This window comes from Oncorhynchus mykiss, unplaced genomic scaffold, assembly GCF_013265735.2.
Source record: "Oncorhynchus mykiss isolate Arlee unplaced genomic scaffold, USDA_OmykA_1.1 un_scaffold_120, whole genome shotgun sequence".
Classification (NCBI taxonomy): domain Eukaryota; kingdom Metazoa; phylum Chordata; class Actinopteri; order Salmoniformes; family Salmonidae; genus Oncorhynchus; species Oncorhynchus mykiss.
This window is the reverse complement of record NW_023493661.1, coordinates 392,501-420,000: the sequence shown is the minus strand read 5'-3', so window position 1 is coordinate 420,000 and position 27,500 is coordinate 392,501. Positions and strand designations below refer to the sequence as shown.

The 27,500-nt window shown below is 49.1% G+C and overlaps 1 protein-coding gene across 1 annotated transcript in view; it reads left to right on the top strand.

The window, feature by feature from the left end:
* LOC110514177 (voltage-dependent T-type calcium channel subunit alpha-1H-like) overlaps nt 1-27,500 on the top strand; it is a 158,121-nt gene that overhangs the window by 104,915 nt on the left and 25,706 nt on the right. Inside the window, exons 20-24 of the mRNA XM_036972118.1 lie at nt 1,812-1,912; nt 2,364-2,487; nt 19,247-19,315; nt 20,176-20,360; nt 21,724-21,850. Coding sequence (XP_036828013.1) covers nt 1,812-1,912; nt 2,364-2,487; nt 19,247-19,315; nt 20,176-20,360; nt 21,724-21,850 — 606 coding nt within the window. The remainder of the gene's footprint in view (nt 1-1,811; nt 1,913-2,363; nt 2,488-19,246; nt 19,316-20,175; nt 20,361-21,723; nt 21,851-27,500) is intronic.

The window sequence follows — 27,500 nt, the reverse complement described above, 5'->3', positions numbered from 1 at the left end:
TCTCTGTTACTCTCCTCTATCAGGGAGAGAGAGCAGCCTCTCTGTATCTCTCCTCTATCAGGGAGAGAGAGCAGCCTCTCTGTATCTCTCCTCTATCAGGGGGTTACACCAGTCCAGCTCTCTCCCCGACCCCCACCAGTCCAACTCTCTCCCCGACCCTCACCAGTCTAGTCAATATCTTAACTCTCTCCTCGACCCCCACCAGTCCAACTCTCCCCCCAACCCCCACCAGTCCAACTCTCTCCCCGACCCCCACCAGTCCAACTCTCTCCTCGACCCCCACCAGTCCAACTCTCTCCTCGACCCCCACCAGTCCCACTGTCTCCTCGACCCCCACCAGTCCAACTCTCTCCTCCACCCCCACCAGTCCAACTCGCTCCTCGACCCTCACCAGTCCAACTCTCTCCTCGAACCCCACCAGTCCAACTCTCTCCTCGACCCCCACCAGTCCCACTGTCTCCTCGACCCCCACCAGTCCAACTCTCTCCCCGACCCCCACCAGTCCAACTCTCTCCTCGACCCCCACCAGTCCAACTCTCTCCTTGACCCCCACCAGTCCAACTCTCTCCTCGACCCCCACCAGTCCAACTCTCTCCTCGACCCCCACCAGTCCAACTCTCTCCCCGACCCCCACCAGTCCAACTCTCTCCTCGACCCCCACCAGTCCAACTCTCTCCCCGACCCCCACCAGTCCAACTCTCTCCCCGACCCCCACCAGTCCAACTCTCTCCTCGACCCCCACCAGTCCAACTCTCTCCTCGACCCCCACCAGTCCAACTCTCTCCTCGACCCCCACCAGTCCAACTCTCTCCTCGACCCCCACCAGTCCAACTCTCTCCTCGACCCCCACCAGTCCAACTCTCTCCTCGACCCCCACCAGTCCAACTCTCTCCCCGACCCCCACCAGTCCAACTCTCTCCTCGACCCCCACCAGTCCAACTCTCTCCCCGACCCCCACCAGTCCAACTCTCTCCTCGACCCCCACCAGTCCAACTCTCTCCTCGACCCCCACCAGTCCAACTCTCTCCTCGACCCCCACCAGTCCAACTCTCTCCTCGACCCCCACCAGTCCAGTCAAAACACAGGAGTTTAGTTTAGTTTTCTATTAAGATAAACAGCGGATACCTTCCCCGCTACTTCAGTTAACTGAGGAGTAGCCAGTTTCTGTTCTGCTTGCTTGCTTTTTTACAACTCGGTGTGAAAGAGTTCAACACGCTGACAGCAGCTGCCTCTGTTCAACTCTCCCGTGTTGATCCAGCCCGCCTTTTCAGAAGCTTTGCCTTCACACAGTCTGTCCGCCCGCTCTGTGGTGTCGAGCGCGGTCCTAAATTCAGCCGGCTGAAAACCTCCAAACAGCCTACCCAGACTGCTCTAGGGCGTCCGCATGGTCCTAAAGCACACCGATGCCGTTTTTGGTATCACGGTGCAATGATAAAACTGTGTGGGGGGGGGACAACAATTACCCCCCCCCCCCCCATCATCCCCAGTGAAAGTTGTGCCCCTGGTGAGCAGTTTGGGTTGACGTAACAGTGGAGAGTTGGTTGTTAGCAGTTTGTACTGACTTAGTTGCTGACTGTGTTTTCCCCTGCTGACTGTGTTCTCCAACCCTGCTCACCGAGAACTGAGCACTTTGTTGATGGCGTGTTTCCCAGAATGCATTAGTCTTCCAGTCTGACGGGACAAGCGAGAGTTGTTGTTCCCTGCTGCTAGAGAATGAATGTTCTGCACCGTCATGGAAACACACATCCAAACTTAGAGACTGACGATGTAGAGGAAGGAGTGTGTGTAATGCTGACCTCTGTCCTCTGTAGAACCTGTGGTTCCGGGTCAGGAGAACGCTGCAGAGCCACAAGCCACGCTGGTGTAGAGAACATGAAGACTGGAACCTCTACCTGTTCTCCCCTCAGAACTCGTGAGTCACACAAATACACACACACACATGTACACGTACACGCACACACACATACTTGTTGTCTCACCTTCTCATAAATACTGTATCTTCCTCCTCTGTGCTGATTTCTCCCTCCCTCCCTCCCTCCCTCCCTCCCTCCCACCTCTCTCCCCTCCCTCACCCCTCCCCCTCTTCCCCCTCCCTCCCTCACCCACCCTCTCCCCCTCACCCCATCCCCTCTCTCCCCCTCCTCAACCCCTCCCCCCTCTTTCCCCTCCCTCACCCCATCCCCTTCCCCCTCTCCTCTCCTCCCCTCCCTCCCCCCACTCCACTCCCTCATCCCATCCACCTCCCCCTCCCCCCTCTTTCTCCCTCCCTCACCTCACCCCCCCATTGCCTCCCTCCCTCCCTCCTCCTCCCTCCCTCACCTCACCCCCCCCCCCCCCCCCCCCCCCTCCCCTCCCTCCTCTAGGTTCCGTGTGTGGGCTAAGGGGATGATCTCTCATAAGATGTTTGATCACGTGGTCCTCCTCTTCATCTTCCTCAACTGTATCACCATCGCTCTGGAGAGGCCCGGCATTCTGCCTCACAGCACCGTAAGACACTAGGGCTGGTGTTATACCCTATTTTACTATATACCAGTATTGATGCATTTAACTTTACCTTCTAGAACCCTATTTATACTTTACCTTCTAGAACCCTAGTTATACTTTACCTTCTAGAACCCTATTTATACTTTACCTTCTAGAACCCTATTTATACTTTACCTTCTAGAACCCTATTTATACTTTACCTTCTAGAACCCTATTTTTACTTTACCTTCTAGAACCCTATTTATACTTTACCTTCTAGAACCCTATTTTACTTTACCTTCTAGAACCCTATTTTTACTTTACCTTCTAGAACCCTATTTTTACTTTACCTTCTAGAACCCTGTTTTTGACTTTACCTTCTAGAACCCTATTTATACTTTACCTTCTAGAACCCTATTTCAATGTGGTTGGTTAGGCTTCATTATTAATGCCATTTCAGACTTGAAGTCGATACAACAACTATGATGGCTGAGGTTCATAGACTGGTATGAATATTAGTTCAGAACCTAACGTTTTAGTAATAGTAGTAGTAGCTTTCGGCTAGCTAGATTTTTTTACATCCACTGTTTCCCAAGACGACAGCCTGGTTTACTGGTTTTCTCAGGAGTCCCCAAAACATTAAATGTCATACTGTACTCATTTCGTAACACCCGCTAGCTGGCTGGCTAATGTTAGCCAGTCAGTTAACTTGCTAAATCACGATTTTCGTAAATTAACTTTATGACAAAAATTGATGCCCAATCATTAATTAACATATTCCTCTCCATTGTAAATGTTTTGCTTGACTCGTTGTGACGTTATAATTACTTAAATTTGTTTCCACCGTAATGTTTTGTCGGACATCTTTGTTGAAGAAAGTCACCAGGGAGCGGTGGCTCGCGTCAAATTCATCATTGGAACCACTCAATATGATTGGTTATATAAAAACCTTGGGACCAAAATGCATAATGAGTGATCTAACTCCCCCTGGTGGTGGTCTGGAGCCGTGATGCTGGGTAACCTCTAACTCCCCCTGGTGGTGGTCTGGAGCCGTGATGCTGGGTACCTCTAACTCCCCCTGGTGGTGGTCTGGAGCCGTGATGCTGGATACCTCTAACTCCCCCTGGTGGTGGTCTGGAGAAATGAAGCTGTGATGCTGGGTACCTCTAACTCCCCCTGGTGGTGGTCTGGAGCCGTGATGCTGGGTACCTCTAACTCCCCCTTGTGGTGGTCTGGAGCCGTGATGCTGGGTGCCTCTAACTCCCCCTGGTGGTGGTCTGGAGCCGTGATGCTGGGTGCCTCTAACTCCCCTTTGTGGTGGTCTGGAGCCGTGATGCTGGATACCTCTAACTCCCCCTTGTGGTGGTCTGGAGAAATTAAGCCGTGATGCTGGGTCCCTTTAACTCCCCCTGGTGGTGGTCTGGAGCCGTGATGCTGGGTGCCTTTAACTCCCCCTGGTGGTGGTCTGGAGCCGTGATGCTGGGTACCTTTAACTCCCCCTGGTGGTGGTCTGGAGTAATGATGCTGGCTACCTCTAAGTCCCCCTGGTGGTGGTCTGGAGCCGTGATGCTGGGTACCTTTAAGTCCCCCTGGTGGTGGTCTGGAGAAATGAAGCCGTGATGCTGGGTACCTCTAAGTCCCCCTGGTGGTGGTCTGGAGCCGTGATGCTGGGTACCTCTAAGTCTGGTGGTCTGGAGCCGTGATGCTGGGTACCTCTAACTCCCCCTGGTGGTGGTCTGGAGCCGTGATGCTGGGTACCTTTAAGTCCCCCTGGTGGTGGTCTGGAGAAATGAAGCCGTGATGCTGGGTACCTCTAAGTCTGGTGGTCTGGAGCCGTGATGCTGGGTACCTCTAACTCCCCCTGGTGGTGGTCTGGAGCCGTGATGCTGGGTACCTCTAACTCCCCCTTGTGGTGGTCTGGAGACGTGATGCTGGGTCCCTCTAACTCCCCCTTGTGGTGGTCTGGAGCCGTGACGCTGGGTACCTCTAACTCCCCCTGGTGGGGGTCTGGAGTAATGATGCTGGGTACCTCTAAGTCCTCCTGGTGGTGGTCTGGAGAAATGAAGCCGTGATGCTGGGTCCCTCTAACTCCCCCTTGTGGTGGTCTGGAGCCGTGATGCTGGGTACCTCTAACTCCCCCTGGTTGTGGTCTGGAGAAATTAAGCCGTGATGCTGGGTACCTCTAAGTCTGGTGGTCTGGAGCCGTGATGCTGGGTACCTCTAACTCCCCCTGGTGGTGGTCTGGAGCCGTGATGCTGGGTACCTCTAACTCCCCCTGGTGGTGGTCTGGAGCCGTAATGCTGGGTACCTCTAACTCCCCCTGGTGGTGGTCTGGAGCCGTGATGCTGAGTACCTCTAACTCCCCCTGGTGGTGGTCTGGAGTAATGATGCTGGGTTCCCCTTGTGGTGGTCTGGAGAAATGAAGTTGTGATGCTGGGTACCTCTAAGTCCCCCTGGTGGTGGTCTGGAGCCATGATGCTGGGTACCTCTAACTCCCCTTTGTGGTGGTCTGGAGAAATGAATCCGTGATGCTGGGTTCCTCTAACTCCCCCTGGTGGTGGTCTGGAGCCATATTGCTGGGTACCTTTAACTCCCCCTGGTGGTGGTCTGGAGCCGTGACACTGGGTACCTCTAACTCCCCCTGGTGGTGGTCTGGAGCCATGATGCTGGGTACCTCTAACTCCCCCTTGTGGTGGTCTGGAGAAATTAATCCGTGATGCTGGGTACCTCTAACTCCATCTGGTGGTGGTCTGGAGCCGTAATGCTGGGTACCTCTAACTCCCCCTGGTGGTGGTCTGGAGCCGTGACACTGAGTACCTCTAACTCCCCCTGGTGGTGGTCTGGAGCTGTGATGCTGGGTGCCTCTAACTCCCCCTTGTGGTGGTCTGGAGCTGTGATGCTGGGTCCCTCTAACTCCCCCTTGTGATGGTCTGGAGCTGTGATGCTGCGTACCTCTAACTACCCCTGGTGGTGGTCTGGAGAAATGAAGCCGTGATGCTGGGTACCTCTAAGTCTGGTGGTCTGGAGCCGTGATGCTGGGTACCTCTAACTCCCCCTGGTGGTGGTCTGGAGCCGTGATGCTGGGTACCTCTAACTCCCCCTTGTGGTGGTCTGGAGACGTGATGCTGGGTCCCTCTAACTCCCCCTTGTGGTGGTCTGGAGCCGTGACGCTGGGTACCTCTAACTCCCCCTGGTGGGGGTCTGGAGTAATGATGCTGGGTACCTCTAAGTCCCCCTGGTGGTGGTCTGGAGAAATGAAGCCGTGATGCTGGGTCCCTCTAACTCCCCCTTGTGGTGGTCTGGAGCCGTGATGCTGGGTACCTCTAACTCCCCCTGGTTGTGGTCTGGAGAAATTAAGCCGTGATGCTGGGTACCTCTAAGTCTGGTGGTCTGGAGCCGTGATGCTGGGTACCTCTAACTCCCCCTGGTGGTGGTCTGGAGCCGTGATGCTGGGTACCTCTAACTCCCCCTGGTGGTGGTCTGGAGCCGTAATGCTGGGTACCTCTAACTCCCCCTGGTGGTGGTCTGGAGCCGTGATGCTGAGTACCTCTAACTCCCCCTGGTGGTGGTCTGGAGTAATGATGCTGGGTTCCCCTTGTGGTGGTCTGGAGAAATGAAGTTGTGATGCTGGGTACCTCTAAGTCCCCCTGGTGGTGGTCTGGAGCCATGATGCTGGGTACCTCTAACTCCCCTTTGTGGTGGTCTGGAGAAATGAATCCGTGATGCTGGGTTCCTCTAACTCCCCCTGGTGGTGGTCTGGAGCCATATTGCTGGGTACCTTTAACTCCCCCTGGTGGTGGTCTGGAGCCGTGACACTGGGTACCTCTAACTCCCCCTGGTGGTGGTCTGGAGCCATGATGCTGGGTACCTCTAACTCCCCCTTGTGGTGGTCTGGAGAAATTAATCCGTGATGCTGGGTACCTCTAACTCCATCTGGTGGTGGTCTGGAGCCGTAATGCTGGGTACCTCTAACTCCCCCTGGTGGTGGTCTGGAGCCGTGACACTGAGTACCTCTAACTCCCCCTGGTGGTGGTCTGGAGCTGTGATGCTGGGTGCCTCTAACTCCCCCTTGTGGTGGTCTGGAGCTGTGATGCTGGGTCCCTCTAACTCCCCCTTGTGATGGTCTGGAGCTGTGATGCTGCGTACCTCTAACTACCCCTGGTGGTGGTCTGGAGAAATGAAGCCGTGATGCTGGGTACCGCTAAGTCTGGTGGTCTGGAGCCGTGATGCTGGGTACCTCTAACTCCCCCTGGTGGTGGTCTGGAGCCGTGATGCTGGGTACCTCTAACTCCCCCTTGTGGTGGTCTGGAGACGTGATGCTGGGTCCCTCTAACTCCCCCTTGTGGTGGTCTGGAGCCGTGACGCTGGGTACCTCTAACTCCCCCTGGTGGGGATCTGGAGTAATGATGCTGGGTACCTTTAAGTCCCCCTGGTGGTGGTCTGGAGAAATGAAGCCGTGATGCTGGGTCCCTCTAAGTCCCCCTTGTGGTGGTCTGGAGCCGTGATGCTGGGTACCTCTAACTCCCCCTGGTGGTGGTCTGGAGCAATGAAGCCGTGATGCTGGGTACCTCTAAGTCTGGTGGTCTGGAGCCGTGATGCTGGGTACCTCTAACTCCCCCTGGTGATGGTCTGGAGCCGTAATGCTGGGTACCTCTAACTCCCCCTGGTGGTGGTCTGGAGCCGTGATGCTGGGTACCTCTAACTCCCCCTCGTGGTGGTCTGGAGTAATGATGCTGGGTTCCCCTTGTGGTGGTCTGGAGAAATGAAGCCGTGATGCTGGGTACCTCTAAGTCCCCCTGGTGGTGGTCTGGAGAAATGAATCCGTGATGCTGGGTTCCTCTAACTCCCCCTGGTGGTGGTCTGGAGCCATAATGCTGGGTACCTTTAACTCCCCCTGGTGGTGGTCTGGAGCCGTGACACTGGGTACCTCTAACTCCCCCTGGTGGTGGTCTGGAGCCATGATGCTGGGTACCTCTAACTCCCCCTTGTGGTGGTCTGGAGAAATTAATCCGTGATGCTGGGTACCTCTAACTCCATCTGGTGGTGGTCTGGAGCCGTAATGCTGGGTACCTCTAACTCCCCCTGGTGGTGGTCTGGAGCCGTGATGCTGGGTACCTCTAACTCCCCCTGGTGGTGGTCTGGAGCCGTGACTCTGGGTACCTCTAACTCCCCCTGGTGGTGGTCTGGAGCAATGAAGCCGTGACACTGGGTACCTCTAACTCCCCCTGGTGGTGGTCTGGAGCAATGAAGCCGTGACACTGGGTACCTCTAACTCCCCCTGGTGGTGGTCTGGAGCCGTGACTCTGGGTACCTCTAACTCCCCCTGGTGGTGGTCTGGAGCCTTGACTCTGGGTACCTCTAACTCCCCCATGGTGGTGGTCTGGAGCCGTGACTCTGGGTACCTCTAACTCCCCCTGGTGGTGGTCTGGAGCCGTGACACTGGGTACCTCTAACTCCCCCTGGTGGTGGTCTGGAGCCGTGATGCTGGGTACCTCTAAGTCCCTCGGTGTAAACTCGCCAACTTCTAAAGGAGGAACCACTGTAGCTAAACACATTGTTTCATAAATCAGAGCGAAATAGGTGAAACATGAATATGTTACCTAGCTGGCTAGTTACATGAGGTAAGAAAACATGGAATGTTTAAATCTAATTAGTGTCCCCTTGGAAACATTGACCACCACTTTCGTTCCTACCCTGTCAATAATTCCTACCTTGGCTTAGTCATTCTTTGTCATGTCAAACAACAATGTATTCAAGGTGCCGCCCACTATATTATAATTTGAATAATCATTCTATTTTCATAATTCCAACAATTCACCAATTAATTAGGGCTATCTCTGCCTTGACATCTTTTTCATACCGGATGACAACAAGGCAAGTCTGTTGGGTTGTCAGTGTTTGACATGAAGGAAACAATATCACAGGGCCCCTTTTTTTTACAGATGGCCAGAAACTTGTTCTTCCCCCCGATCACACTTGTAGACAACTAAGCTCGTATGTAGAAACGCAGCGTCTGGTCTAACGGTCGTTGGAACAACTAAGCTCGCATGTAGAAATGCATCGTCTGGTCTAACGGTCGTCTGAACATCTAAGCTCGTACGTAGAAACACATCGTCTGGTCTAACGCTCGTTTGCCGTCGGAACTACGTGTGTGTAGGCCGTCAAATCAAAACCACTACTTTGATATAAAGTCGTATTTTTTAGTTTTTTTTTACGAAATGAAAACATGTCAGTTTGTCACCTTCAAGAGGAGAAATGAAAACGTGTCAGTTTGTCTCCTTCAAGAGGAGAAACAACTTGTTCAACTATTTAAGATATTTAGCTCCAATCCAAGGTTCCTTTTAGGAGAAAATTAACAACTAATGAAATATTTTTTTTTCACTTCTCTCGTTGACTTCCCGAACCCCGGCTAATCGTTCCCAGATGTCTTGCGATGTCTCTCCTACTCTCCCTCCCTCCAGGAGAGAGTGTTTCTGAGTGTCTCCAACTAGAAACTCTCTGCTCTAATATACTGTCTCTCCTACTCTCCCTCCAGGAGAGAGTGTTTCTGAGTGTCTCCAACTAGAAACTCTCTGCTCTAATATACTGTCTCTCCTACTCTCCCTCCAGGAGAGAGTGTTTCTGAGTGTCTCCAACTAGAAACTCTCTGCTCTAATATACTGTCTCTCCTACTCTCCCTCCAGGAGAGAGTGTTTCTGAGTGTCTCCAACTAGAAACTCTCTGCTCTAATATACTGTCTCTCCTACTCTCCCTCCCTCCAGGAGAGAGTGTTTCTGAGTGTCTCCAACTAGAAACTCTGCTCTAATATACTGTCTCAACTACTCTCCCTCCAGGAGAGAGTGTTTCTGAGTGTCTCCAACTAGAAACTCTCTGCTCTAATATACTGTCTCTCCTACTCTCCCTCCAGGAGAGAGTGTTTCTGAGTGTCTCCAACTAGAAACTCTCTGCTCTAATATACTGTCTCTCCTACTCTCCCTCCAGGAGAGAGTGTTTCTGAGTGTCTCCAACTAGAAACTCTCTGCTCGAATATACTGTCTCTCCTACTCTCCCTCCAGGAGAGAGTGTTTCTGAGTGTCTCCAACTAGAAACTCTCTGCTCTAATATACTGTCTCTCCTACTCTCCCTCCAGGAGAGAGTGTTTCTGAGTGTCTCCAACTAGAAACTCTCTGCTCTAATATACTGTCTCTCCTACTCTCCCTCCAGGAGAGAGTGTTTCTGAGTGTCTCCAACTAGAAACTCTCTGCTCTAATATACTGTCTCTCCTACTCTCCCTCCCTCCAGGAGAGAGTGTTTCTGAGTGTCTCCAACTAGAAACTCTGCTCTAATATACTGTCTCTCCTACTCTCCCTCCAGGAGAGAGTGTTTCTGAGTGTCTCCAACTAGAAACTCTCTGCTCTAATATACTGTCTCTCCTACTCTCCCTCCAGGAGAGAGTGTTTCTGAGTGTCTCCAACTAGAAACTCTCTGCTCTAATATACTGTCTCTCCTACTCTCCCTCCAGGAGAGAGTGTTTCTGAGTGTCTCCAACTAGAAACTCTCTGCTCTAATATACTGTCTCTCCTACTCTCCCTCCAGGAGAGAGTGTTTCTGAGTGTCTCCAACTAGAAACTCTCTGCTCTAATATACTGTCTCTCCTACTCTCCCTCCCTCCAGGAGAGAGTGTTTCTGAGTGTCTCCAACTAGAAACTCTCTGCTCTAATATACTGTCTCTCCTACTCTCCCTCCCTCCAGGAGAGAGTGTTTCTGAGTGTCTCCAACTAGAAACTCTGCTCTAATATACTGTCTCTCCTACTCTCCCTCCAGGAGAGAGTGTTTCTGAGTGTCTCCAACTAGAAACTCTCTGCTCTAATATACTGTCTCTCCTACTCTCCCTCCAGGAGAGAGTGTTTCTGAGTGTCTCCAACTAGAAACTCTCTGCTCTAATATACTGTCTCTCCTACTCTCCCTCCAGGAGAGAGTGTTTCTGAGTGTCTCCAACTAGAAACTCTCTGCTCTAATATACTGTCTCTCCTACTCTCCCTCCAGGAGAGAGTGTTTCTGAGTGTCTCCAACTAGAAACTCTCTGCTCTAATATACTGTCTCTCCTACTCTCCCTCCCTCCAGGAGAGAGTGTTTCTGAGTGTCTCCAACTAGAAACTCTGCTCTAATATACTGTCTCTCCTACTCTCCCTCCAGGAGAGAGTGTTTCTGAGTGTCTCCAACTAGAAACTCTCTGCTCTAATATACTGTCTCTCCTACTCTCCCTCCAGGAGAGAGTGTTTCTGAGTGTCTCCAACTAGAAACTCTCTGCTCTAATATACTGTCTCTCCTACTCTCCTTCCCTCCAGGAGAGAGTGTTTCTGAGTGTCTCCAACTAGAAACTCTCTGCTCTAATATACTGTCTCTCCTACTCTCCCTCCAGGAGAGAGTGTTTCTGAGTGTCTCCAACTAGAAACTCTCTGCTCTAATATACTGTCTCTCCTACTCTCCCTCCAGGAGAGAGTGTTTCTGAGTGTCTCCAACTAGAAACTCTCTGCTCTAATATACTGTCTCTCCTACTCTCCCTCCAGGAGAGAGTGTTTCTGAGTGTCTCCAACTAGAAACTCTCTGCTCTAATATACTGTCTCTCCTACTCTCCCTCCAGGAGAGAGTGTTTCTGAGTGTCTCCAACTAGAAACTCTCTGCTCTAATATACTGTCTCTCCTACTCTCCCTCCAGGAGAGAGTGTTTCTGAGTGTCTCCAACTAGAAACTCTCTGCTCTAATATACTGTCTCTCCTACTCTCCCTCCCTCCAGGAGAGAGTGTTTCTGAGTGTCTCCAACTAGAAACTCTCTGCTCTAATATACTGTCTCTCCTACTCTCCCTCCAGGAGAGAGTGTTTCTGAGTGTCTCCAACTAGAAACTCTCTGCTCTAATATACTGTCTCTCCTACTCTCCCTCCCTCCAGGAGAGAGTGTTTCTGAGTGTCTCCAACTAGAAACTCTGCTCTAATATACTGTCTCTCCTACTCTCCCTCCAGGAGAGAGTGTTTCTGAGTGTCTCCAACTAGAAACTCTCTGCTCTAATATACTGTCTCTCCTACTCTCCCTCCAGGAGAGAGTGTTTCTGAGTGTCTCCAACTAGAAACTCTCTGCTCTAATATACTGTCTCTCCTACTCTCCCTCCAGGAGAGAGTGTTTCTGAGTGTCTCCAACTAGAAACTCTCTGCTCTAATATACTGTCTCTCCTACTCTCCCTCCAGGAGAGAGTGTTTCTGAGTGTCTCCAACTAGAAACTCTCTGCTCTAATATACTGTCTCTCCTACTCTCCCTCCCTCCAGGAGAGAGTGTTTCTGAGTGTCTCCAACTAGAAACTCTGCTCTAATATACTGTCTCTCCTACTCTCCCTCCAGGAGAGAGTGTTTCTGAGTGTCTCCAACTAGAAACTCTCTGCTCTAATATACTGTCTCTCCTACTCTCCCTCCAGGAGAGAGTGTTTCTGAGTGTCTCCAACTAGAAACTCTCTGCTCTAATATACTGTCTCTCCTACTCTCCTTCCCTCCAGGAGAGAGTGTTTCTGAGTGTCTCCAACTAGAAACTCTCTGCTCTAATATACTGTCTCTCCTACTCTCCCTCCAGGAGAGAGTGTTTCTGAGTGTCTCCAACTAGAAACTCTCTGCTCTAATATACTGTCTCTCCTACTCTCCCTCCAGGAGAGAGTGTTTCTGAGTGTCTCCAACTAGAAACTCTCTGCTCTAATATACTGTCTCTCCTACTCTCCCTCCCTCCAGGAGAGAGTGTTTCTGAGTGTCTCCAACTAGAAACTCTCTGCTCTAATATACTGTCTCTCCTACTCTCCCTCCAGGAGAGAGTGTTTCTGAGTGTCTCCAACTAGAAACTCTCTGCTCTAATATACTGTCTCTCCTACTCTCCCTCCAGGAGAGAGTGTTTCTGAGTGTCTCCAACTAGAAACTCTCTGCTCTAATATACTGTCTCTCCTACTCTCCCTCCCTCCAGGAGAGAGTGTTTCTGAGTGTCTCCAACTAGAAACTCTCTGCTCTAATATACTGTCTCTCCTACTCTCCCTCCAGGAGAGAGTGTTTCTGAGTGTCTCCAACTAGAAACTATCTGCTCTAATATACTGTCTCTCCTACTCTCCCTCCAGGAGAGAGTGTTTCTGAGTGTCTCCAACTAGAAACTCTCTGCTCTAATATACTGTCTCTCCTACTCTCCCTCCAGGAGAGAGTGTTTCTGAGTGTCTCCAACTAGAAACTCTCTGCTCTAATATACTGTCTCTCCTACTCTCCCTCCAGGAGAGAGTGTTTCTGAGTGTCTCCAACTAGAAACTCTCTGCTCTAATATACTGTCTCTCCTACTCTCCCTCCAGGAGAGAGTGTTTCTGAGTGTCTCCAACTAGAAACTCTCTGCTCTAATATACTGTCTCTCCTACTCTCCCTCCAGGAGAGAGTGTTTCTGAGTGTCTCCAACTAGAAACTCTCTGCTCTAATATACTGTCTCTCCTACTCTCCCTCCAGGAGAGAGTGTTTCTGAGTGTCTCCAACTAGAAACTCTCTGCTCTAATATACTGTCTCTCCTACTCTCCCTCCAGGAGAGAGTGTTTCTGAGTGTCTCCAACTAGAAACTCTCTGCTCTAATATACTGTCTCTCCTACTCTCCCTCCCTCCAGGAGAGAGTGTTTCTGAGTGTCTCCAACTAGAAACTCTGCTCTAATATACTGTCTCTCCTACTCTCCCTCCAGGAGAGAGTGTTTCTGAGTGTCTCCAACTAGAAACTCTCTGCTCTAATATACTGTCTCTCCTACTCTCCCTCCAGGAGAGAGTGTTTCTGAGTGTCTCCAACTAGAAACTCTCTGCTCTAATATACTGTCTCTCCTACTCTCCCTCCCTCCAGGAGAGAGTGTTTCTGAGTGTCTCCAACTAGAAACTCTCTGCTCTAATATACTGTCTCTCCTACTCTCCCTCCAGGAGAGAGTGTTTCTGAGTGTCTCCAACTAGAAACTCTCTGCTCTAATATACTGTCTCTCCTACTCTCCCTCCAGGAGAGAGTGTTTCTGAGTGTCTCCAACTAGAAACTCTCTGCTCTAATATACTGTCTCTCCTACTCTCCCTCCAGGAGAGAGTGTTTCTGAGTGTCTCCAACTAGAAACTCTCTGCTCTAATATACTGTCTCTCCTACTCTCCCTCCAGGAGAGAGTGTTTCTGAGTGTCTCCAACTAGAAACTCTCTGCTCTAATATACTGTCTCTCCTACTCTCCCTCCCTCCAGGAGAGAGTGTTTCTGAGTGTCTCCAACTAGAAACTCTCTGCTCTAATATACTGTCTCTCCCACTCTCCCTCCAGGAGAGAGTGTTTCTGAGTGTCTCCAACTAGAAACTATCTGCTCTAATATACTGTCTCTCCTACTCTCCCTCCAGGAGAGAGTGTTTCTGAGTGTCTCCAACTAGAAACTCTCTGCTCTAATATACTGTCTCTCCTACTCTCCCTCCAGGAGAGAGTGTTTCTGAGTGTCTCCAACTAGAAACTCTCTGCTCTAATATACTGTCTCTCCTACTCTCCCTCCAGGAGAGAGTGTTTCTGAGTGTCTCCAACTAGAAACTCTCTGCTCTAATATACTGTCTCTCCTACTCTCCCTCCAGGAGAGAGTGTTTCTGAGTGTCTCCAACTAGAAACTCTCTGCTCTAATATACTGTCTCTCCTACTCTCCCTCCCTCCAGGAGAGAGTGTTTCTGAGTGTCTCCAACTAGAAACTCTGCTCTAATATACTGTCTCTCCTACTCTCCCTCCAGGAGAGAGTGTTTCTGAGTGTCTCCAACTAGAAACTCTCTGCTCTAATATACTGTCTCTCCTACTCTCCCTCCAGGAGAGAGTGTTTCTGAGTGTCTCCAACTAGAAACTCTCTGCTCTAATATACTGTCTCTCCTACTCTCCCTCCAGGAGAGAGTGTTTCTGAGTGTCTCCAACTAGAAACTCTCTGCTCTAATATACTGTCTCTCCTACTCTCCCTCCCTCCAGGAGAGAGTGTTTCTGAGTGTCTCCAACTAGAAACTCTCTGCTCTAATATACTGTCTCTCCTACTCTCCCTCCAGGAGAGAGTGTTTCTGAGTGTCTCCAACTAGAAACTCTCTGCTCTAATATACTGTCTCTCCTACTCTCCCTCCAGGAGAGAGTGTTTCTGAGTGTCTCCAACTAGAAACTCTCTGCTCTAATATACTGTCTCTCCTACTCTCCCTCCAGGAGAGAGTGTTTCTGAGTGTCTCCAACTAGAAACTCTCTGCTCTAATATACTGTCTCTCCTACTCTCCCTCCAGGAGAGAGTGTTTCTGAGTGTCTCCAACTAGAAACTCTCTGCTCTAATATACTGTCTCTCCTACTCTCCCTCCCTCCAGGAGAGAGTGTTTCTGAGTGTCTCCAACTAGAAACTCTCTGCTCTAATATACTGTCTCTCCTACTCTCCCTCCAGGAGAGAGTGTTTCTGAGTGTCTCCAACTAGAAACTCTCTGCTCTAATATACTGTCTCTCCTACCCTCCCTCCAGGAGAGAGTGTTTCTGAGTGTCTCCAACTAGAAACTCTCTGTTCTAATATACTGTCTCTCCTACTCTCCCTCCAGGAGAGAGTGTTTCTGAGTGTCTCCAACTAGAAACTCTCTGCTCTAATATACTGTCTCTCCTACTCTCCCTCCAGGAGAGAGTGTTTCTGAGTGTCTCCAACTAGAAACTCTCTGCTCTAATATACTGTCTCTCCTACTCTCCCTCCAGGAGAGAGTGTTTCTGAGTGTCTCCAACTAGAAACTCTCTGCTCTAATATACTGTCTCTCCTACTCTCCCTCCCTCCAGGAGAGAGTGTTTCTGAGTGTCTCCAACTAGAAACTCTCTGCTCTAATATACTGTCTCTCCTACTCTCCCTCCAGGAGAGAGTGTTTCTGAGTGTCTCCAACTAGAAACTCTCTGCTCTAATATACTGTCTCTCCTACTCTCCCTCCCTCCAGGAGAGAGTGTTTCTGAGTGTCTCCAACTAGAAACTCTGCTCTAATATACTGTCTCTCCTACTCTCCCTCCAGGAGAGAGTTTTTCTGAGTGTCTCCAACTAGAAACTCTCTGCTCTAATATACTGTCTCTCCTACTCTCCCTCCAGGAGAGAGTGTTTCTGAGTGTCTCCAACTAGAAACTCTCTGCTCTAATATACTGTCTCTCCTACTCTCCCTCCCTCCAGGAGAGAGTGTTTCTGAGTGTCTCCAACTAGAAACTCTCTGCTCTAATATACTGTCTCTCCTACTCTCCCTCCAGGAGAGAGTGTTTCTGAGTGTCTCCAACTAGAAACTCTCTGCTCTAATATACTGTCTCTCCTACTCTCCCTCCAGGAGAGAGTGTTTCTGAGTGTCTCCAACTAGAAACTCTCTGCTCTAATATACTGTCTCTCCTACTCTCCCTCCAGGAGAGAGTGTTTCTGAGTGTCTCCAACTAGAAACTCTCTGCTCTAATATACTGTCTCTCCTACTCTCCCTCCCTCCAGGAGAGAGTGTTTCTGAGTGTCTCCAACTAGAAACTCTCTGCTCTAATATACTGTCTCTCCTACTCTCCCTCCAGGAGAGAGTGTTTCTGAGTGTCTCCAACTAGAAACTCTCTGCTCTAATATACTGTCTCTCCTACTCTCCCTCCCTCCAGGAGAGAGTGTTTCTGAGTGTCTCCAACTAGAAACTCTCTGCTCTAATATACTGTCTCTCCTACTCTCCCTCCAGGAGAGAGTGTTTCTGAGTGTCTCCAACTAGAAACTCTCTGCTCTAATATACTGTCTCTCCTACTCTCCCTCCCTCCAGGAGAGAGTGTTTCTGAGTGTCTCCAACTAGAAACTCTCTGCTCTAATATACTGTCTCTCCTACTCTCCCTCCAGGAGAGAGTGTTTCTGAGTGTCTCCAACTAGAAACTCTCTGCTCTAATATACTGTCTCTCCTACTCTCCCTCCCTCCAGGAGAGAGTGTTTCTGAGTGTCTCCAACTAGAAACTCTCTGCTCTAATATACTGTCTCTCCTACTCTCCCTCCAGGAGAGAGTGTTTCTGAGTGTCTCCAACTAGAAACTCTCTGCTCTAATATACTGTCTCTCCTACTCTCCCTCCCTCCAGGAGAGAGTGTTTCTGAGTGTCTCCAACTAGAAACTCTCTGCTCTAATATACTGTCTCTCCTACTCTCCCTCCAGGAGAGAGTGTTTCTGAGTGTCTCCAACTAGAAACTCTCTGCTCTAATATACTGTCTCTCCTACTCTCCCTCCAGGAGAGAGTGTTTCTGAGTGTCTCCAACTAGAAACTCTCTGCTCTAATATACTGTCTCTCCTACTCTCCCTCCCTCCAGGAGAGAGTGTTTCTGAGTGTCTCCAACTAGAAACTCTCTGCTCTAATATACTGTCTCTCCTACTCTCCCTCCAGGAGAGAGTGTTTCTGAGTGTCTCCAACTAGAAACTCTCTGCTCTAATATACTGTCTCTCCTACTCTCCCTCCAGGAGAGAGTGTTTCTGAGTGTCTCCAACTAGAAACTCTCTGCTCTAATATACTGTCTCTCCTACTCTCCCTCCAGGAGAGAGTGTTTCTGAGTGTCTCCAACTAGAAACTCTCTGCTCTAATATACTGTCTCTCCTACTTTCCCTCCAGGAGAGAGTGTTTCTGAGTGTCTCCAACTAGAAACTCTCTGCTCTAATATACTGTCTCTCCTACTCTCCCTCCAGGAGAGAGTGTTTCTGAGTGTCTCCAACTAGAAACTCTCTGCTCTAATATACTGTCTCTCCTACTCTCCCTCCCTCCAGGAGAGAGTGTTTCTGAGTGTCTCCAACTAGAAACTCTCTGCTCTAATATACTGTCTCTCCTACTCTCCCTCCAGGAGAGAGTGTTTCTGAGTGTCTCCAACTAGAAACTCTCTGCTCTAATATACTGTCTCTCCTACTCTCCCTCCAGGAGAGAGTGTTTCTGAGTGTCTCCAACTAGAAACTCTCTGCTCTAATATACTGTCTCTCCTACTCTCCCTCCAGGAGAGAGTGTTTCTGAGTGTCTCCAACTAGAAACTCTCTGCTCTAATATACTGTCTCTCCTACTCTCCCTCCCTCCAGGAGAGAGTGTTTCTGAGTGTCTCCAACTAGAAACTCTCTGCTCTAATATACTGTCTCTCCTACTCTCCCTCCAGGAGAGAGTGTTTCTGAGTGTCTCCAACTAGAAACTCTCTGCTCTAATATACTGTCTCTCCTACTCTCCCTCCAGGAGAGAGTGTTTCTGAGTGTCTCCAACTAGAAACTATCTGCTCTAATATACTGTCTCTCCTACTCTCCCTCCAGGAGAGAGTGTTTCTGAGTGTCTCCAACTAGAAACTCTCTGCTCTAATATACTGTCTCTCCTACTCTCCCTCCAGGAGAGAGTGTTTCTGAGTGTCTCCAACTAGAAACTATCTGCTCTAATATACTGTCTCTCCTACTCTCCCTCCAGGAGAGAGTGTTTCTGAGTGTCTCCAACTAGAAACTCTCTGCTCTAATATACTGTCTCTCCTACTCTCCCTCCAGGAGAGAGTGTTTCTGAGTGTCTCCAACTAGAAACTCTCTGCTCTAATATACTGTCTCTCCTACTCTCCCTCCAGGAGAGAGTGTTTCTGAGTGTCTCCAACTAGAAACTCTCTGCTCTAATATACTGTCTCTCCTACTCTCCCTCCAGGAGAGAGTGTTTCTGAGTGTCTCCAACTAGAAACTCTCTGCTCTAATATACTGTCTCTCCTACTCTCCCTCCCTCCAGGAGAGAGTGTTTCTGAGTGTCTCCAACTAGAAACTCTCTGCTCTAATATACTGTCTCTCCTACTCTCCCTCCAGGAGAGAGTGTTTCTGAGTGTCTCCAACTAGAAACTCTCTGCTCTAATATACTGTATCTCCTACTCTCCCTCCAGGAGAGAGTGTTTCTGAGTGTCTCCAACTAGAAACTCTCTGCTCTAATATACTGTCTCTCCTACTCTCCCTCCAGGAGAGAGTGTTTCTGAGTGTCTCCAACTAGAAACTCTCTGCTCTAATATACTGTCTCTCCTACTCTCCCTCCAGGAGAGAGTGTTTCTGAGTGTCTCCAACTAGAAACTCTCTGCTCTAATATACTGTCTCTCCTACTCTCCCTCCAGGAGAGAGTGTTTCTGAGTGTCTCCAACTAGAAACTCTCTGCTCTAATATACTGTCTCTCCTACCCTCCCTCCAGGAGAGAGTGTTTCTGAGTGTCTCCAACTAGAAACTCTCTGTTCTAATATACTGTCTCTCCTACTCTCCCTCCAGGAGAGAGTGTTTCTGAGTGTCTCCAACTAGAAACTCTCTGCTCTAATATACTGTCTCTCCTACTCTCCCTCCAGGAGAGAGTGTTTCTGAGTGTCTCCAACTAGAAACTCTCTGCTCTAATATACTGTCTCTCCTACTCTCCCTCCAGGAGAGAGTGTTTCTGAGTGTCTCCAACTAGAAACTCTCTGCTCTAATATACTGTCTCTCCTACTCTCCCTCCAGGAGAGAGTGTTTCTGAGTGTCTCCAACTAGAAACTCTCTGCTCTAATATACTGTCTCTCCTACTCTCCCTCCAGGAGAGAGTGTTTCTGAGTGTCTCCAACTAGAAACTCTCTGCTCTAATATACTGTCTCTCCTACTCTCCCTCCCTCCAGGAGAGAGTGTTTCTGAGTGTCTCCAACTAGAAACTCTCTGCTCTAATATACTGTCTCTCCTACCCTCCCTCCAGGAGAGAGTGTTTCTGAGTGTCTCCAACTAGAAACTCTCTGCTCTAATATACTGTCTCTCCTACTCTCCCTCCCTCCAGGAGCGAGTGTTTCTGAGTGTCTCCAACTACGTGTTCACTGTCATCTTCCTGGCTGAGATGACTGTCAAGGTAATACTCTGTTTCAGTTTGTTGTCTGTTTCAGTCTATTGTCTGTTTCAGCCTGTTGCCTGTTTCAGTCTTTTGCCTGTTTCAGCCTGTTGCCTGTTTGTTTGTTGTCTGTTTCAGCCTGTTGCCTGTTTCAGTCTGTTGCCTTTCTCAGTTGGCTGTCTGTTTCAGTCTGTTGTCTGTTTCAGCCTGTTGCCTGTTTCAGTCTGTTGCCTGTTTCAGTCTGTTGCCTTTCTCAGTTGGCTGTCTGTTTCAGTCTGTTGTCTGTTTCAGCCTGTTGCCTGTTTCAGTCTGTTGTCTGTTTCAGCCTGTTGCCTGTTTCAGTCTGTTGCCTTTCTCAGTTGGCTGTCTGTTTCAGTCTGATCTCTATTTCAGTCTGATCTCTGTCTCAGTCTGCTGTCTGTTTCAGTCTGCTGTCTGTTTCAGTCTGTTGTCTGTTTCAGTCTGCTGTCTGTTTGTCTGATCTCTGTTTCAGTCTGATTTCTGTTTCAGTCTGTTGTCTGTTTCAGTCTGATCTCTGTTTCTGTCTGCTGTCTGTTTCAGTCTGCTGTCTGTTTCAGTCTGTTGTCTGTTTCAGTCTGCAGTCTGTTTCAGTCTGATCTCTGTTTCTGTCTGCTGTCTGTTTCAGTCTGCTGTCTGTTTCAGTCTGCTGTCTGTTTCAGTCTGTTGTCTGTTTCAGTCTGCAGTCTGTTTCTGTCTGCTGTCTGTTTCAGTCTGCTGTCTGTTTCAGTCTGCTGTCTGTTTCAGTCTGTTGTCTGTTTCAGTCTGCAGTCTGTTTCAGTCTGATCTCTGTTTCAGTCTGATCTCTGTTTCAGTCTGTTGTCAGTCCTGGAGTTATTGTCTTCTTAATGTTGTGTCTATAGATTGTAGCGTTGGGGTTCTGCTGGGGTAAACAGAGCTACCTGAAGAGCAGCTGGAATGTTCTGGATGGGATCCTGGTGTTTGTCTCTCTGGTGGACATCCTTGTTTCTCTGGCCTTGACTGGAGGGAACCGCATCCTGGGAATCCTCAGAGTACTACGACTGCTACGCACACTAAGACCTCTCAGGTAGGACCACACTATGACGACACTACAACCACACTACGACCTCTCAGGTAGGACCACACTATGACCACACTACAACCACACTACGACCTCTCAGGTAGGACCACACTACGACCTCTCAGGTAGGACCACACTACGACCTCTCAGGTAGGACCACACTACGACCACACTACGACCTCTCAGGTAGGACCACACTACGACCACACTACGACCTCTCAGGTAGGACCACACTACGACCACACTACGACCTCTCAGGTAGGACCACACTACGACCTCTCAGGTAGGACCACACTCCAACCACACTACGACCTCTCAGGTAGGACCACACTACGACCTCTCAGGTAGGACCACACTACGACCACACTACAACCACAATACAACCACACTACAGCCACACTATGAGCTCTCAGGTAGGACCACACTACGACCACACTACGACCTCTCGGGTAGGACCACACTACGACCACACTACAACCACACTACGACCTCTCAGGTAGGACCACACTACGACCACACTACGACCTCTCGGGTAGGACCACACTACGACCACACTACAACCACACTACAACCAAACTACAACCACACTACAACCACAATACAACCACACTACAGCCACACTATGAGCTCTCAGGTAGGACCACACTACAACCACACTACGACCTCTCAGGTAGGACCACACTACGACCACACTACAACCACACGACAACCAAACTACAACCACACTACAACCACAATACAGCCACACTATGACCTCTCAGGTAGGACCACACTACGACCACACTACAACCACACGACAACCAAACTACAACCACACTACAACCACAATACAGCCACACTATGACCTCTCAGGTAGGACCACACTACAACCACACTACGACCACACTACGACCACACTACGACCTCTCAGGTAGGACCACACTATGACCACACTACAACCACACTACAACCTCTCAGGTAGGACCACACTACGACCTCTCAGGTAGGACCACACTACAACCGCACTACGACCACACTACAACCACACTACGACCACACTATGACCACAATACGACCTCTCAGGTAGGGGGGTGTGTATGTGTGTGTATAATGTGTACGGTGTGTGTGTGTGTGTGTGTCTGTGTGTGTATAATGTGTAAGGTGTGTGTGTGTCTGTGTGTATGTGTGTGTATAATGTGTACGGTGTGTGTGTGTGTGTGTGTGTATGTGTGTGTATAATGTGTACGGTGTGTGTGTGTGTGTGTGTGTATGTGTGTGTATAATGTGTACGGTGTGTGTGTGTCTGTGTGTGTATAATGTGTACGGTGTGTGTGTGTGTGTGTGTGTGTGTGTGTGTGTGTGTGTATAATGTGTACGGTGTGTGTTGCAGGGTGATCAGTCGAGCCCCAGGGCTGAAGCTGGTAGTGGAGACTCTGATCACGTCTCTGAGACCCATTGGGAACATCGTCCTCATCTGCTGCGCTTTCTTCACTGTGTTTGGAATACTGGGAGTACAGGTAACACACACACACACACACACACACACACTAACACACACACACACACACTAATGCACACACACACTAACGCACACACACACACTAACGCACACACACACTAACACACACACACACACACACACACACACACACACACACACACACACACACACACACACTAATGCACACACACACTAACGCACACACACACACTAACGCACACACACACTAACGCACACACACACACACACTAAGCAGACACCTCGACGGCCCCTGAAAGAACTTCATTGGACTCTATGTAAACTGGAAACCACATATCCTGAGGCTGCATTTATTGTAGCTGGGGATTTTAACAAGGCTAATCTGATAACAAGGCTCCCTAAATTTTATCAGCATATCGAAATGTGTGACCCGGGCATGGCAGAATTCAGGATCATTGCTACTCTAACTACCGCGACGCATACAAAGCTCTCCCTCCTTTCGGCAAATCTGACCACGACTCCATTTTGTTGCTCCCAGCCTACAGACAGACACTAAAACTGGAAACGCCTGTGCTCGGGTCTGTTCAACGCTGGTCCGACCAATCGGATACGTCACAATGCTGCAGACACCTTGGGGAAAACGTGGAAAACGTAAGCTGACTCCTAGCTCCTTCACAGCCATATAAGGAGTCATTGCCATGAGGCGGTTTCAAAAAATGCGGCACTTCCTGATTGGATTTTTATCTGGGTTTTTTCTGTAACATCAGTTCTGTGGCAATCACAGACAATATCTTTGCAGTTTTGGAAACGTCAGAGTGTTTTCTTTCCAAAGCTGTCAATTATATGCATAGTCGAGCATCTTTTCGTGACAAAATATCTTGTTTAAAACGGTACGTTTTTCATCCAAAAATGTAAATAGCGCCCCCTATATTCAAGAAGTTAATCATGGAAAGGTAACCGGAAACATGACCGAATACAAACAATCAAGCAAGCGTTATTATAGAGACAAAATAGAGTTGCAATTCAACGGCTCCGACACAGGGTCTACAGTCAATCACAGACTACAAAAAGAAAACCAGCCCCGTCGCGGACCAGGATATCTTGCTCCCAGACAAACTAAACAACTTCTTTGCTCGCTTTTGAGGACAACACAGTGCCACTGACACGGCCCGCTACCAAAACCTGCAGGCTCTCCTTCACCGCAGCCGACGTGAGTAAAACATTTAAACGTGTTAACCCTCGCAAGGCTTCCGGCCCAGACGGCATCTCCAGCCGCATCCTCAGAGCATGCGCAGACCAGCTGGCTGCTGTTCCCACATGCTTCAAGTTGGCCACCATTGTCCCTGTTCCCAAGAAAGCTAAGGTAACTGAGCTAAACGACTATCGCCCCGTAGCACTCACTCTGTCATCATGAAGTGCTTTGAGACACTAGTCTAGACTAGTCAATGTGTCAATGTGATCATAGAGAGCCCTTGGTTCTCTATGGTATTGTAGGTCAGGACGTGACTAGGGGGGGGTGTTCTAGTTAACCTATTTCTATGTTGGTGTGCTTGGTATGGTTCCCAATTAGAGGCAGCTGATTATCGTTGTCTCTAATTGGGGATCATATTTAATTTCTCCATTGTTCCCACCTGGGTTGTGGGATATTGTTTGTGCTTGTGTGTTTGGGCCACTACGACTTCACGTTCTTTTTAAGTTTTGTTGTTTTGTTTCTAGTTTCACTTTGTATTAAAAAGGTGTGGAACTCAATGCTGCGCCTTGGTCCGCTAATTTTGAAGAACTTGACACAAGGATCATATCACCTCCACCCTACCTGACACCCTAGACCCGCCCCAATAGGTCCACAGATGATGCAACCGCAATCACACTACCCTAACTCATCTGGACAAGAGGAATACCTATGTGAGAATGCTGTTCATTGACTACAGCTCAGCATTTAACACCATGGTACCCTCCAAACTCGTCATTAAGCTCGAGACCCTGGGTCTGAACTCCGCCCTGTGCAACTGGGTCCTGGACTTTCTGACGGGCCGCCCCCAGGTGGTGAAGGTAGGAAACAACATCTCCACCCCGCTGATCCTCAACACTGGGGCCCCACAAGGGTGTTTTCTCAGCCCCACTACAGTGGTAGGCCTGATTACCAACAACAACGAGACGGGCTACAGGGAGGAGTTGAGGGCCCTCAGAGTGTGGTGTCAGGAAAATAACCTCACACTCAACGTCAACAAAACAAAGGAGATGATCGTGGACTTCAGGAAACAGCAGAGGGAGCACCCCCCTATCCACATCGAAGGGACAGCAGTGGAGAAGGTGGAACATTTTAAGTTCCTCTGCGTATACATCACCAGGCCTCCAGTGCGCCTCCCCAGTCCGGTACGTCCTGTGCCGGCTCCCCGCACTCGCCCTGAAGAGTGTGTCACCAGCCCTGAGTCTCCAGCAACGGTCTACAGCCCGGAACCTCCATTGACGGTCCACGGCCCGGAGCTTCCATCGCCTGGTGCCCAGTCCAGGCATGGCGTTCAGCCCGGCTTCATGGCCGGAGCCGGCCCCGACGCTAGTTGCCCACCCTAACCCTCCCCATCTAGGTTCAGGTTTTGCGGTCGGAGTCCGCACCTTTGGGTGGGGGGGGGGGAGCCCCGAGGAGAGCCCTCGGGGTTCTCTATGGTGTAATAGGTCAGGGGGGTTTTCTAGTTATTATAGTTCTATGTTGGTGTGTTTGTATGGTTCCCAATTGGAGGCAGCTGTATATCGCATACATAGTGTGTCCCTTTTTCCCACCTGCCTCCAATTGTTTTGTTTAGTGCCTATGTGCGCTACGTACTGCACGTTCTTTAATTCTTTGCTGTTTTGAACTTTCACTGTAATAAATATGTGGAACTCGACTCCTTGGTCCACTCTCATCTCATATGTATATACTCTATCTATAGCATCTGCTCTTTGGTCCGCTCTTTCTTACGACGAACGTGACAATACCCTACATTACTCATCTCATATGTACAGTGGGGAGAACAAGTATTTGATACTCTGCCGATTTTGCAGGTTTTCCTAGTTACAAAGCATGTAGAGGTCTGTAATTTTTTTTATCATAGGTACACTTCAACTGTGAGAGACGGAATCTAAAACAAAAATCCAGAAAATCACATTGTATGATTTTTAAGTAATTAATTTGCATTTTATTGTCCATAGTGTTATTCCCTGTCCTCTCTGTCCCCTGGGTTGGTTTTGTCTAGTTGTTTAAGGGGTAGTCCATAGTGTTGTTCATGTTCCCTGTCCTCTCTGTCCCCTGGGTTGGTTTTGTCTAGTTGTTTAAGGGGTAGTCCATAGTGTTATTCCCTGTCCTCTCTGTCCCCTGGGTTGGTATTGTCTAGTTGTCTAGTTGTTTAAGGGGTAGTCCATAGTGTTATTCCCTGTCCTCTCTGTCCCCTGGGTTGGTTTTGTCTAGTTGTCTAGTTGTTTAAGGGGTAGTCAGTAGTGTTATTAATGTCCCCTGTCCTCTCTGTCCCCTGGGTTGGTTTTGTCTAGTTGTCTAGTTGTTTAAGGGGTAGTCAGTAGTGTTATTAATGTCCCCTGTCCTCTCTGTCCCCTGGGTTGGTTTTGTCTAGTTGTTTAAGGGGTAGTCCATAGTGTTATTCCCTGTCCTCTCTGTCCCCTGGGTTGGTTTTGTCTAGTTGTTTAAGGGGTAGTCCATAGTGTTGTTCATGTTCCCTGTCCTCTCTGTCCCCTGGGTTGGTATTGTCTAGTTGTCTAGTTGTTTAAGGGGTAGTCCATAGTGTTATTCCCTGTCCTCTCTGTCCCCTGGGTTGGTTTTGTCTAGTTGTCTAGTTGTTTAAGGGGTAGTCCATAGTGTTATTCATGTCCCCTGTCCTCTCTGTCCCCTGGGTTGGTTTTGTCTAGTTGTCTAGTTGTTTAAGGGGTAGTCAGTAGTGTTATTAATGTCCCCTGTCCTCTCTGTCCCCTGGGTTGGTTTTGTCTAGTTGCCTAGTAGTTTAAGGGGTAGTCAGTAGTGTTATTCACTGTCCTCTCTGTCCCCTGGGTTGGTTTTGTCTAGTTGTTTAAGGGGTAGTCCATAGTGTTATTCCCTGTCCTCTCTGTCCCCTGGGTTGGTTTTGTCTAGTTTTAAGGGGTAGTCAGTAGTGTTATTAATGTGCCCTGTCCTCTCTGTCCCCTGGGTTGATTTTGTCTAGTTGTCTAGTTGTTTAAGGGGTAGTCCATAGTGTTATTCCCTGTCCTCTCTGTCCCCTGGGTTGGTTTTGTCTAGTTGTTTAAGGGGTAGTCCATAGTGTTATTAATGTCCCCTGTCCTCTCTGTCCCCTGGGTTGGTTTTGTCTAGTTGTCTAGTTGTTTAAGGGGTAGTCCATAGTGTTATTCCCTGTCCTCTCTGTCCCCTGGGTTGGTTTTGTCTAGTTGTCTAGTTGTTTAAGGGGTAGTCCATAGTGTTATTCCCTGTCCTCTCTGTCCCCTGGGTTGGTTTTGTCTAGTTGTTTAAGGGGTAGTCAGTAGTGTTATTCCCTGTCCTCTCTGTCCCCTGGGTTGGTTTTGTCTAGTTGTTTAAGGGGTAGTCCATAGTGTTATTAAGGTCCCCTGTCCTCTCTGTCCCCTGGGTTGGTTTTGTCTAGTTGTCTAGTTGTTTAAGGGGTAGTCAGTAGTGTTATTCCCTGTCCTCTCTGTCCCCTGGGTTGGTTTTGTCTAGTTGTCTAGTTGTTTAAGGGGTAGTCCATAGTGTTATTCCCTGTCCTCTCTGTCCCCTGGGTTGGTTTTGTCTAGTTGTCTAGTTGTTTAAGGGGTAGTCCATAGTGTTATTCCCTGTCCTCCCTGTCCCCTGGGTTGGTTTTGTCTAGTTGTCTAGTTGTTTAAGGGGTAGTCCATAGTGTTATTCCCTGTCCTCTCTGTCCCCTGGGTTGATTTTGTCTAGTTGTCTAGTTGTTTAAGGGGTAGTCCATAGTGTTATTCCCTGTCCTCTCTGTCCCCTGGGTTGGTTTTGTCTAGTTGTCTAGTTGTTTAAGGGGTAGTCAGTAGTGTTATTCCCTGTCCTCTCTGTCCCCTGGGTTGGTTTTGTCTAGTTGTCTAGTTGTTTAAGGGGTAGTCCATAGTGTTATTCCCTGTCCTCTCTGTCCCCTGGGTTGGTTTTGTCTAGTTGTCTAGTTGTTTAAGGGGTAGTCCATAGTGTTATTCCCTGTCCTCCCTGTCCCCTGGGTTGGTTTTGTCTAGTTGTCTAGTTGTTTAAGGGGTAGTCCATAGTGTTATTAATGTCCCCTGTCCTCTCTGTCCCCTGGGTTGGTTTTGTCTAGTTGTCTAGTTGTTTAAGGGGTAGTCCATAGTGTTATTCCCTGTCCTCTCTGTCCCCTGGGTTGGTTTTGTCTAGTTGTCTAGTTGTTTAAGGGGTAGTCAGTAGTGTTATTCCCTGTCCTCTCTGTCCCCTGGGTTGGTTTTGTCTAGTTGTCTAGTTGTTTAAGGGGTAGTCAGTAGTGTTATTCCCTGTCCTCTCTGTCCCCTGGGTTGGTTTTGTCTAGTTGTTTAAGGGGTAGTCAGTAGTGTTATTCATGTCCCCTGTCCTCTCTGTCCCCTGGGTTGGTTTTGTCTAGTTGTCTAGTTGTTTAAGGGGTAGTCAGTAGTGTTATTAATGTCCCCTGTCCTCTCTGTCCCCTGGGTTGGTTTTGTCTAGTTGTCTAGTTGTTTAAGGGGTAGTC